Raw genomic sequence first — 13,947 nt, 5'->3', positions numbered from 1 at the left:
CACTGTTAAATTACCACTGGTGGTGTGCCCTCAAACGGGACATACGTATTGAGTCAATTAGATTTAGCAAACATTTGAGTTTAGAACAGGCTAGAGTAGAAGGGAAATTAGTAAAGGCGTTAGAAGAGGCGCTGCGAGTGGGCTCTGCACCCCAAGTTTTGGCGGCGGGGTCGGTCTTGGACCGACACCTCAATGCCAAACGCGAAGGATGCAGGGCTCGGACAAAAGTACGTGCACTGGGCTGCGAGGGTATCAACGTTGGTGGGTGGGCTCGCTCGGTAGAAACACAATGTGGCATTGAAGCTATGATAAGGTCTTTGGTAGATGAGCATGGACGCAAGATCCGAGGACAGGAAGAGATGTGTAAGGCCTTGTACGAGCACTTCGCCGCGTATTCAAGAGGGATGGATCACTGGACCATGGGAATGCCCCTCGGGACTTCCTGGCTGGTGGCCCGCGCCTCTCTGCGTGAGAGGCTGAGCACTGTGAAAGACAGATCACGGCTGCAGAAGTTATAGAGGTGCTTTCCGTGTGCTCTGGGACAAGTCGCCGGGATTGGATTGTCTACTGTACGAATTTTATAAACGTATGCCAGACTTGTTCGAGAACATACTGGCCGGTGTCTACGCACACTAGCAGCAGAAAGGGAGAATTCCCAAATCTGTGGGCCGGAGAGTAGTAACACTGATCAGGAAGGATGCGAAAAAGGGGATATCATTAATAATTTCAGGCCCATAACTCCGCTAAACACAGAGTTAAAGATTTTGGCCAAAGTGCTAAACCAATAGAGTGAGGCTTATCTTGGAAGGCGGACTTCCAATATTAGGGTAGGAGATATCGCACCTGAAGTAGACCCCGCTTGGCTAGTGGCAGCCATAATAAACGGCCTGGAGGATGAGATCAAATTTCTCCAAGCCTCAGCACTGGGACTGCAGAATTGGCAGGGGCAAGGCCTCGAAATGATAATACAGGCTACCCCAGCCGGTTTAGAAAATATTATAGACACTGTACAGGTGGGGAAGACTAAGCTGTGAGTCACGGTAGAGGGGAGGAATGCTCTGTGCTACAACTGTAGTCAAAAAGGCCACATTAGGGCTGAGACCCATTCTCCTCACGAAAAAGCAGCGATTCCCCCCACCTGTAGAAAAACAGACAAAAACTGCAGGTGAAACGCGTGAAGAAACTTCTGAAAATGAAACAGAGAAAGAGAGGGAGGAAACCCAAGGAAAAAGGTGGGAGATTTTCTCCAGGAAACAAAGAAAAAGACCCTCCCCATCTAACCCCACTAGCCCCCCCCCCAAAAAAAACCCCCAGAATATACAACCACAAAAAAAAACCAGCCCAAAATGTTCTCCTATCTAAACATGGATTTGACTGCAGTTAGTGACGACTAACAAGTCATTACTGCAGTAATTAAAAGAGATGCCCAATGCGGCGAACATAACCAAAGACCACAAGGGGAAAAATATCCTCCAAAACAATGCAATTTATAAAATAGATAGAGAAAATTATAATATGTTGGCAAATCGATATAAAAACGGCATGGGCCTTCTGAAGAAAAACTTTTCCACACTAGTGTTTGAGGGCCTAGTCAACGACACCTCGCAAGCCCGGGCGGAAAACAAAAGGAATGAGATGGACATACCATTCCATCTCAAACTGTAAGTACAACCATTATTGATATTCTTAATGCAGGGTGTTTGAATGTACGCGGCCTTTTGTCAGAGTGGAAACAAGGTCGTTTCCTTAAAGACCTCAAGTCGCATGGAATAGATATTATAGTTGCCACAGAGTCCAGACTGAGAAGTCAAAAAACTTTTTCTCCACTACTTAATGGCTACAAGAAAATTCCTCTATGCCTATTTGGAGGAGGGAGAGGCGTCGCTGTGCTGCTCAGAAAAAAATAAAACACTGGATTTAGAGACAAGAACTATTTTGATCGACCCGGAAGGTAGATTGGCCGTCCTTCACTTGACACTGAGCAGCGTTAATGTCTTCAGGCTGGTAGCTGTCTACGCTCCCTAGGGAACTGGACAGTCTGATTTTGTTTTCGAGGCCTGAAGAAGTTTCTTGGGACGTCTCACACCATAGTAATGTTAGGTGACTTTAACGTAATCTGCGATGCACGCGTAGATTACCTTGGCTCGTCTGCTGATAGGAGGGGAAACCCGTGCTTAAATAATCTGCTCAATCGATTTCAGCTGGCAAATAGGTACAGATTAGATGTCCCAGATGCTCCATTGTGGACATGAACTAATAGCAATAGTTCATCTAGATCTTATTCAGACAGAATTCTAATTAGGGATATAGACGAAAACCTAGTTAGTCGTCCATGATTTCACTATACCAGCTACAGTAACCACGAACATGTGACCTGCAGGCTGGACTTAGGTAAGTTACATAGACAGGGATCCAGCTGCTGGAAACTCAATAATTCACTTTTGGCTTATGAGGAATACAGGAGTCGGATTAGAAGTTAGTGATGAGGGCATTGTGTGGTGCCGTTGATAACAACAAATGGTAATATGCCCTCGAAAGCAAATTTGAATCTATTAGTTATAGCAAAGAGTTAGTTGCTAAAAAAAATAGAGTAGAAAGGGCTTTAGATAGGGCCCTAGACCAAGCACTGGAATCTGGCTACGCCCCCAGAATTTTAGCTGCACAAATGGTGCTTAACCATCACCTGGAGACTAAAAAGGAAGGATGCCTGATCTGGGCTAAGCAAAGTGCAATAAGACGGGAAGGAATAAAATCCGCGGGATGGACCCATGTGATAGAGGGCCAACGTGACAATAATGGCTCGATAAGGTCTTTGATGAATAATGAAAGGAACTTGGTAAACGAAGCCGAGGATATGTGTAAGGTCTTTCAGGAGCATTTCGCCCTGGTTTTCGGAAAGGGGTGGGCTGTAAAGTAGGAGGGACCTCACGGACTTCCTCACTGGCGTGCTGCATCTCTTGGACCAAGAAGCGGAGTGCTGTGAGGAACTGATCACAGCTGCGGAGGTGCAGGAGGCTTTGTCAGACTGCGGCGGGGACAAGTAGCAGGGACTAGATGGTCTCCCTCACAAGCTGTATAACACTATGCCTGACATGTTAGGGCACCTACTGGTATGCGTCTTCACCAACTGGTCACAGAATGGGTTTATACCCAGACCTGTGATCCGGGTAGTGATGATGTTGCTTAGAAAGGACCCAAACAAGAGGATATTATAGATAATTTCAGAACCATCACTCTGCTTAACACAGAGTTGAAGATTTTAACCAAAATCTCTCCCACCTTCTGTAGGTGTTGACTCTAGAGCCCTTACTGGGGATGTTCGAGTGCTTGTGGGGCGTCCCGCGCGATCTATGTTGCAGTAGGATCTAGGCTGCAGTTTCGGCACACGCGGATGACATCATCACCATCACCGCATCCGAGATGGTACACCTACAGACGGTAGGCAAAGCCCTTAAAGACTACGTGGCAGTGGCAGGAGCAAAATTTAACCGGGATAAGTCAGTCGGCTTGTAACTCGGCATCTGGAGAAGCAAGGCAATACCTCCCTACAACCTCATAGGACGTTGGACGAAGAGGCCGGTTAAAATGCTAGGGGCTTGGTTGAGTCCAGATCTCCGGATAGGGAACAATTGGAGCGAGGTGACAAGCACGATGATCCATCTAACTCAGATCGGGTCTGAGCGGTGGGTATCATTGAAAGGAAGGGCGGAGGTTGCAGGAATGTTATTGCCCATAGGATTACCTACCGCCTAACCGTCCTGCCGTGCCCCCGTTCGTGGCTGATCAAGTTGGAGCGGCAGAAGAGTAGAAGTCCTTTTGTAAAGCGCTCTGTCTGCTTCCAGTACCTGCTAAAGGGTGAGCTAGGCCATAACTGTTGGTGTGCAGACATGCACTGAGACATCTGTGGCTCTACCTCGATGGTGAACAAACGTGGTCTTCGTTCGTTCGGTCGTTACATCCTGAGCTTACTTGTGTGAGTGAACTAGGACCATGGATTAAGTATAGAACTTTGGATATTCGAGCAAGTTTGCCATTCATCATAAAAAAAAACAAGACGTAAAGCAGCTGAAATTGTTCACGATGACAACGAAACGTTTGGTGAGGAAATGACAAATAAGAGGTCAGTTTAAAAAGGGTATAAACGATCTCACAGTGGAAACCTGAGCCTTGAAAACCATGAGCGTAGGGGACACCCATCTGTCATCAATGGCGATCAATTAATGACCGTTATTGAGAAAGATCCACGTAAAACTACCCGAGAACTGTCAAAAGAACTTCAAGTTAGCCAGAAAACTGCCTGAAACCATTTGCATGCAATCAGAAAATCAATGAAGCTCGACAAATAGGTGCCACACAATTTGAATGAAAATCGGAAAATGCGCAGTTATGGAATTTGCTCGTCGCTTCTTCTCTGTAACCAGATGGATTCATTTTCAACCATATTGTAACTCGCGATGAAAAGTGGATTCTGTACAATAAAAAAAAAAAACGTTCTTTGCAGTGGTTGGACCAAAACGGAGCACTGAAAGCCTTCCCTAAACCCAAGTGATTGTTTGGTGGTGTACTCCTGGACTCATCTACCATAACTTCCTAAAACCTAGAGAAACCATTGCTGCAGAAACATATTGCCATGAAATTGCCCAAATGAACGAAAATCTGCAACTCCTCCATCCCAGACTGGTCAGCAGAAGAGAGCCAATCATTCTTCATGGCAATGATCGACCACAGGTTTCACTAATGATGCTTCAGAAGTTGAGGAGACATGGCTATGAAGTTCTTCCCCACCCAGCTTATTCCCCAGACCTTTCTCCAACCGAGTACTACTTTTTCAAACACCTTGATGGTTTTTTACACGAGAGAAGGAGTTCCAAAAATGAAACTGATGTTGAAAATGCTTTCAAAGAGTTCATCATCCCTAGATTTTTATGTTATCGGAATAAATAAACTTGTAAGTCATTGGCAAAATATGTTGATTGTAATGGTACTTAAATTTCCGTGTTGTTGAACTATATTGTCGTGAATTTCATGTTTCAAAACGTTGCTTACTTTTTATTCAGCTTGATATTTATATAAAATTCTGCACCAACAAAATACTTACACAGTCCTTCCATTTATTTTTCCTAACCACAAACGTCTTTAGATATGTAAACATTATAAATGGAATAAACTTCCAGTAACCTTATTTACATAATAGTCTATTTACTGACCTTTACTATTATAGCAGGGATGTTGCGTGATAGTGAATCATAAACTGACTTCAGAGTTTGAAGCTCCCCTCCAACCATTACTGCAACAGCTGGAATCGTGGCTCCTGTCACAAAAGTATATACAGAAACATATAACTCAATTAATATACAAATTATATCTGGTTAATTTATACAATATACCTGATTAGGGTAAAACATACACCCGATTACTGAATGAAAAATATACGTGATTTAATTAAAAATATATACCTCTTAAAGTATGAAATATAACACGATCAAGGTATAATGAATACCTGATTAAGGTACACAACATCTCTGATTCAGATATAAAGTATAACTTGATTTAGGTGTAAAATATTATGAAATATATTTGACTAATGTAAAAAGTATAAATGGACTAAACTATAAATTTTAGCATCAGTTAACTATTTTGAGGTTTTAGAAAACATAAATCAGTATCATAATCACCATCATTATCATCGTCGTCGTCTATTCCAACATCATTTAACGTCCTCCCTACATGCTGGTATGGGTTGGATGGTTTGAGAGGAACTGAAGACCATGCTAAGCTCTACCATTTGCTTTGGCATGGTGTCTACAGCTGGATGCTGTTAATACCAACCACATTACAGAGTTTACTGAATGCATTTTATGTGGCACCAACATCAAAGAGGTGACCAAGCAACTTGGAAAAGAAGACACTTCAACTGAGGGAGAGTGATTAATATTGAGTGAGGTGGCTTTGTGCCAGATGATAAGTTATAATATGAATAAGTAGCCCGAAACAGGTATGTTACAGTAGATGAGATACATGGCTACGCCAGGTGAAAACAGAGAGAAGAGAAGTGGGTGAGAATGTGTTGGGACATCCTGTCAGATTACAGGGAGGTATATATATGAGTAGTGGTACGGAGGACTGGATAGAGTGTGAGAGTGTGAAAGGTGAGATGGAGAGGAAGGAAATACAGTGGGAGGTGAACATGGATAGAGGAGGGGGCATAGGAAGATATTTTGCAGGGAAAAGATTCAACATGGACACAGATCATATGTAGAGGTTTAGACATAAACAACATGTCTTAACGGCCTCAATTTTACCCAGATGGACAGGTCTTCTTAAGCCTATATTACCAAACATTTCAGTTTTTTACCATTTAATTCGACAGCATAAGAAGAAAGACATAATGCTTATAGCAAAGAAATGTTCTTCCACCGCATGCTTTTTCTGGTCTTAATCTACATACAACTAAATCCGTAATGTCACCACACACGCTAGGCCTCCCAATTACTGCGGATCTCTCCTGGCAATCACAAATCTATAATTTATCAAACAATGTGTGTTAAAGTGTCGTCTTCCTTTTTAGAATTAGAACATACTTCAGCTCTGAAGAACTTTCTACAGTTCTAGATTGTGAAACCCGCAATGAAATACTGTCCCCACATCTGGAAAGGGGTTATACTTAAAAGTCAGAAAGAACCTATATTACCTTAGAATGAATACCATTCAGCTGATTGGTCAAGACATATTTACCATTACCCTCCAAATTCTGTCTGCCAATGCTCCCTTTCCTGATTCTATTACGTTTGCTGATATAATGGTCATTATTCCTTTCATCAACATTCGTTTTATACATAAGCTACATTCCCAAGTACTTCCTCCCCTAAATGCTAACCTTATAAAATTATTTTTTCACACATTATTGCTGTAACACATATTCCCACTGACATTGACTTGTAGCTGTCCAACGTGAACATTAACCACATCTATCCAACCATTCAGCAAAGATCATGAGTTAATTTTGCTTCAGCGCCATAGAAAGTGTATAAAGACCAAATATATATTGATTATATCATTCGTCTTTTATCGTTTACTTGTTTCAGTCATCGGATTGCAACAATTCTGGGGAATTACCTGGAAAGGTTTAGCCAAAATATTTGATCCCAGTAATAATTTTTTAAGCTTGGTTCGTTTTCTATTTACGTTTGGGAACTGAGTTGTCCTCACAATGGTTGCATGCTGTTTACGTGAAGGAGTGCATGGTTGAGCCCCAGCTATTGATTCCCAACCAAGTCAGCAACTCAACGTCACATGATCTAACCACATTTGTTAGGGAACGTATTCTTAATGTGACCTTGTGTGCTCCGACGCTGCATGCAGAATTCTTTTCGTTTGGGAGCTGAGTTAGCCTCACAATGCTCGTACGCTGTTTACGCGACAGAGTGCACGGTTGAGCCACGACTACTGATTCCAAGCCAGAATAGCGCATGACATATTGTAACTTAGCAGTGTTGTCAAACTGCTAAGTTACAAGGACTTAAACAAGCCAACACCAGTTGTCACGCAGTGGTGGGGAACAAACATACGCACAAAGCCAAACACACACACGCGCGTGCATATGGATATGGTATCAATAACTGTTACCAACTATAACTGTTACCAACGAAACTTTAATTGATTAATACAGATTTACTTCATTAGAAAAAAGAACATTTTTATCAGGTTAGTTCATGAACCACGACATTCAAAAACCTCCAAAAGCTAACGGCATGCGTACTTTCATGAAATAAGGGAATACAATTGGAAAAGCACAATAGCAAGCAAAAGGTAAAATAAAAGAAGTAATGGGAATAATAATAAACTGATCGTAGAATGATAGAATATATAATAATCAAAATTGTATACGAATATATAATAATCAAAATTGTATAAGAATATATAATAATCAAAATTGTATACGAATATATAATAATCAAAATTGTATAAGAATATATAATAATCAAAATTGTATAAGAAATGAATAAAAATAAAGGAAAATAAAGAAAATACAAGAAAGCAGTATGGTATAAATTTCAAGCCACTATTTATACCGTACAGAATAGATTAAACCGACTGTAGTTGCAGACTCTTTCATATTTAGAATTTAAAGATTATATTCTCCTTTGTGACTGTCGGCACTACCACTACCAAACTAAACAATTACCAGATATAGGAACTACATCTATGTCATAAATTAAGCTCGTAGACGCGTTCAATAGCACCACATGAGAAAAATCTATATGAAAGAAATAGCGTGGTAAGGGGGTGGAATTGGCAAGGAAGCACTTAAAAACCACACTGTTGTACGATATTCCGGTTTGGAATCATTGGTCGTGACTCCACCGTGCACTCCTTTGCGTAATCAGCGTGGGACCATTATGAGGCTAATTCAGCTCCCAAACGAAAAGAATTCTGCATGCAGTGTCGGGGTACGTAAGATCATATTAAGAATACAGTATCTAACAAACGTGATTAGGTCACGTGACGTTGAGGTGCTGACGTGATTAGGAATCAATAGTCGTGGCTCAACCATGCACACCTTCACGTAAACAGCGTCTGATCATTGTGAGGACAACTTAGTTCCCAAACGTAAACAATTTTGCATGCAGCGTCCGAGCACGCAAAATCACAATACGGACACTGTCTCGAACAAACGTGGTTGGGTCATAAACACCATAAATTACTAGGTTAATGTACATGCGAAATTTCGGTTTGTAATCAATAACTGAAGAATATATGTATTCACTTCGTCTCTGCTTGGAAGGAAGACTTTGAAAGTGAAACTAAAACAGAATAGTTGAATAGTTGTTCAGGGTTTAACATATTTTAGCATATTTTTCATGATATATATTGCATTCCAAACGGGTTTTTTTTACAACAAATTGCTACCTATGGTATTCTGCGATCAGGCTATTATGCTACCACTTAGACAACACTGTCTGAAGTTTACATCGGTTCATCCAATTAATACAACCTACTAACATCCTTTTCTACTCTAGGCACAAGGGCCGATTTTTTTTTCTTTTGGTTGGGAGTCGGTTAGATCGACCCTAGTACGCAACTGGTACTTAATTTATCGACCCCGAAAGGATGAAAGGCAAAGTCGACCTCGGTGGAGTTTGAACTCAGTGCGTAAAGACGACGAAACACCGTTCAGCATTTGGCCCGGCGTGCTAACGTTTCTGCCAGCTCGCCGCCTTCACAACCTACTAATATCATTTCAGTAGCTATCGTTTTTACCGTTTTGAACAGAAGCAATGCTTGGACCATGCATGCAGTTGTACGTACTACAAGAAAGGGGCTTTCTGCCCGCCAAGGGCCTCATTACTCATTATGTGAAAAATTTTAAGTGTCTAAAACCATCTCTGGAACAGAAGTTAAATCATTTGAAAACTTCAGAAGTTCTGCGGGTTTATACACGCACATCCTTCGCTTTATGTATATATATATATATATATATATATGCATGTATGTATGTATGTATGTATGTATGTATGCATATATATATAGATAGATAGATTTAAGATAATCAAATATAAAATAAAAAGACAAAAACGAGTGCATTTATATTTATAGCTTATATATTTTTTATGTATTTTTAATTTCATATCTAATTATTTCACTTGACACGTTGTCCATCTGTTTTTATTTATCTATTTGTAATTCACCTCTCTCGGAATCTGATCCTTGCGTAGATCCAAATATTGGGTCATCCCATAAATAATACGGTTCTTTCAATTGCATGAACTAAAAGTAGGAGCGGGATGGGATAAACTACAAGCCTCAACTTGTTATAAAAGCAGGTAGTAATTTTACCTTGGACTTATTTTTAGTCCAAGTTTTGAGAAGCGCAGTTCGATTTTAACAGTTATTTTTTTCAAAGCTATAATGGAAATGACAAAGGAGCATATTCGACATACTTTGCTTTATGAGTTCAATAAAGGCAACAACGCAACGGAAAGTGTGAGGAATATTGATGCAGTATATGGAGTTCGGACAATAACTGTAAGCCAGTGCCAACGGTGGTTCCAGAGATTCCGATCCGGAAACTACAGCCTAGAAGATAAGCCTCGTCCTAGAAGATGTGTGTAGAGCTCGACGACGACGTCCTCCAATCCCTCGTGCAACAAAATCCCATCGTAACTATTGAGGAACTAACAGAGAAGCTTGCATTTGGTCATTCAACTGCGTACCAACGGAAAAGTCAGCAAATTGGGTCAATGGGTTCCTCACAAACTTTCCAAATTTAATCGCACGCAGAGAGTAAGGGTGAGCTCTTTTTTTGCTGTCATGTCTCACGAATGAACCCTTTTTGAACCGAACAGTGACTGGTGACGAGAAATGGGTTCTCTAGAAAAATGCCAACTACCGAAGACAGTGGACAGGAAAAGGAGAAACACCGGCATCCCAGGTTAAAGAAAGTCTTTACCCACCTAAGGTATTGTTATCTGTTTGGTGGGATATGAAAGGTATAGTCTATTGTGAACTTTTAAGCCGAAACCAAACGATAGCAAAAGAGATCTACTGCGAACAGCTTGAGCGGCTTAAGTCAGCGCTAGAAGAAAATCGGCCATCTTTGGTTTCAAGACGAAAAGTGTTCTTTCGTCAGGATAATGCTCGGCCACATACAGTGAGGATGACATTCCAAAGGCTGGAGGAGTTTGAATGGGAAATGATACCCCAACCACCATATACGCTGGATATTCCGCATTCTTCAAAATCATTTGGACGGAAAAAATATGAATTCTGTAGACGAGGTCAGAACAGAACTGGAGGAGTATTTTTCGTCACGGACAAGTGAATTTTGGAAGAGGGGCCTTGCAAGTCTACCGGATAGATGGAAGAGCATTGTAGAAAATAATGGAGAGTATATTTTAAATAAAAAAGAATTGTGTTTATCTTAATTTTGAAAAATAAAAGCATTAAAAAATCGCATTACTTATGAAATGACCCAATACATTACGAACCCTGCATTTAGTACACTGTGCATTTCCTGATTAGCCCCAGGGCTAATGATGTACTTGGTCGGGTTCTATTAATCATATATATAACCTAAATATTTATCACCGCTGAATTTGTCAACATCGTAACAGGAGAATCGTTGAGTAAATATGGATTGGATGGCATGGAACAGTGTTTTCCAAACTCTTCCGGTTAGTGACACACATATTAAACATACATAATTTAGCAACACACCAATTAAGTTTTCTGTAAAACTAACGTTAATTATTTTAATATGATCTATTATAGCTATAAAATTCTAATGCATAAATCAATTTTAATAGCGGAACATGTCGATAAACCTTTATATTTTATAAATATACATTTTGTAAACAAAATAAAATACATTTTCAAGAGAAATATGAGTTATCATTTATCTTTAATAATCTGTAAATATGTGCAAGAATTAACCAATTAACTGCCAAATTTTTTATTCATATTTTTTTGACTTTGGAGTTAAAATAATATGTAGTATTTAAATTTTCTTCATATATGAATTATTTTGGAAATTATGATAAATTTTTCAAAAAGTCTCAAATGAGCATCACTGGAAAAAAAGCATATTTATCCTTCTCTATTCAATTGCAATAATAAACATTTTAGCTGTTTTTTTAAAAAAATATAGTATCAAATGCGAATGTGTATGAAATATCAATGAATAATGTAAATGGGAAATGAAAAAGAACAACAAAAAAAAAAACGTTTTCAAAAGTCAATAATTTTGTAGTTCAAAAATTCCGATTTATGACATAAAATGTCCTCTAGAATTAACCAGAGCTAATAATGACTAAGTGTAACTACTAGATATTGTTAAACACACATTTGGAAATGTAATTCAATTTGAATACATCGAACAACCGTCAGTGAGACAGTTTTTAGCAGATCCCCAAATGGAGCTCATGGCAGGGAATGGGTCAATAACTTTAGTAAGTGCCCCTCTTCACAAATCAATAACAGACACCGATCATTCTTGATTTCGAGTAGTTCTTCATCAGTAAATGAAAAATCAATCGTTGCAGTTGCAAGAAGTGGATTTCTGATCCAATCGTAGTTCTGGATTTCAATACTTGGAAAATAATAATCAAGTTTTTCTCTAAGCAATGTTAAATGGTCAACAATTAACGAGCTGATCTCACATTTTAGCTCACACAAGTTTTGGAAAACATTTCAAAATTTCGTTCTTTTAATTTGGCGTTTCCAACTTGTCTCTCATAGCACAAATTTTATCAGCCGATGTTATGATATTTTATGCTTTTCCCTGCATACTTGTGTTAATTTTATTCAAATGTTCAAATATTTCCAAAAGATATGCCAATTTGGTGCACGAAAGTTCATCTTCAATCAGATCGTGGAATTCATTCTGTTGATTTTCTTCAAAAAGTTTAAGCATAATTTCTCTCTATTCGTATACACGAGAAATCACACGACCTTTTGAAAGCCAACGAACCTCTGTGTGTAGTATAAGTTTCTTGAAATTTGCTCCCATCTTTTCACAAATAATCTTGATTTAAGACGTCTACTTTTGATGTAATTGACCATTTGAACCACTTCGTTTATAACTCTTCGTAAATCATCTCCAACATTTTGCGATACAAAAATAATAAGTAATTATAATATTCTCTTTCTTTTTTTTACTAAAGTTGTAAAACCTTTTACTGAAGCTACCATTGAGGGAGTGCCATTTGTGCATATTTCTACACAGTTTAACCATAACAAACTATTTTTGTTCATGAAGGAATTTAAAGCCTGAAAATGGTCTTCACCTCTAGTTCTCAATAGAAGTTCTAGACAACACAAAAATTGCTCAATAATTCTGTCATTATAAATAAAACATAAAAATCATGAAATGTGCTAACCCAATGACATTTGTTGATTCATCTAACGGCAATGCATCTAACGTCATCTTTAAAAATATCCTCCATTTGCAGCTTAACGTCATCAGACATATCTTGAATTCGTCTTCCAATTCTATTATCTGCCAGAGGAATTTTATTAACTTCTATCTCAACTTCGGATCCGAACATTGTTTGAACAAGAACACATCAAGATTCATTAATGTTACTTTCAGCAATAATATGTCGTTCCTTGTTTTTGGCAATTATTTGAGCAACCAAGTAACTTGCCTCTTTAGCTTTGTCTGATATCTTCATTCTCTTTGTGGAAGTTGAAGCCTGTTTTATTTAAGGATTTTAAAAGTTCGATGAAGTATTCCTCTGGTTTTGTTAATAAAGTGTCGACGCTGTAATTCGTTTGGTACCCTACTTTCATTTGCAAGTATATCCCCACAGACTAAACACTGGGTACTGAGGTTGTTTTCATTTCCAGAAAATGTGAAGCCCAGTTTTCTATAACCTTTGTTGTATAAACGAGGCTTAAACATTTGTTTGAGTAGTTTCATTTGCAGCTGTTAAATTTTGTTCATTGGAAATGTCATCTTCTGCAACTTTTCTTTTCTAAATTAAAAACTTATCCATTTTATGGGTAATTCAATTACAATTTATGAATAAACCTAAGCTGATTTATTATAAAGTTATGATATAAAGTGATTCTGGTGACAAAGGGCCTCTCGCTCAGAGTGGAAGGTAGAGTGTATGATGCATGTATGCAAACTGCCGTGCGACACGGCAGTGAAACATGAGCCATGACTACTGAGGACATGCGTAGTCTTGAAAGAAATACAGTTAGCATGATCCGCTGGATGTGTAATATCAGTGTGCATACACGACAAAGTAAAAGTTCGCTCAGTGAAGAGTTGGACATTAGAAGCATTAGATGTGATGTGCAAGAGAGACGACTGCGCTGGTATGGTCTTGTGTTGCGTATAGATGAGGGCAGCTGTGTGAAGAAGTGTCACAGCCTAACAGTGGAAGGAACCTCTGGAAGAGGTAGTCCCAGGAAGACATGGGATTAGTTGAAGCATGACCT

The 13,947-nt window shown here is 39.2% G+C and overlaps 1 protein-coding gene across 8 annotated transcripts in view; it reads right to left on the bottom strand.

Annotated features, from left to right (window-relative positions):
• Positions 1 to 13,947, bottom strand: part of LOC106871768 (uncharacterized) — a 1,221,261-nt gene that overhangs the window by 737,376 nt on the left and 469,938 nt on the right. For all 8 annotated transcript variants that reach the window (XR_016244689.1, XR_016244690.1, XM_089364843.1 and 5 more), the window contains exon 35: positions 5,208 to 5,311. Coding sequence is in view for 6 of the 8 variants with exons in the window: in XM_089364843.1 (XP_089220969.1) it covers positions 5,208 to 5,311 (104 nt within the window). In the remaining 2 variants the exon portion in view is untranslated. The remainder of the gene's footprint in view (positions 1 to 5,207; positions 5,312 to 13,947) is intronic.

The sequence above is a fragment of the Octopus bimaculoides genome, chromosome 16, assembly GCF_046866305.1.
Source record: "Octopus bimaculoides isolate indiv1 chromosome 16, ASM4686630v1, whole genome shotgun sequence".
NCBI classification, from domain to species: domain Eukaryota; kingdom Metazoa; phylum Mollusca; class Cephalopoda; order Octopoda; family Octopodidae; genus Octopus; species Octopus bimaculoides.
This window is presented reverse-complemented; position numbering and strand designations above follow the sequence as displayed.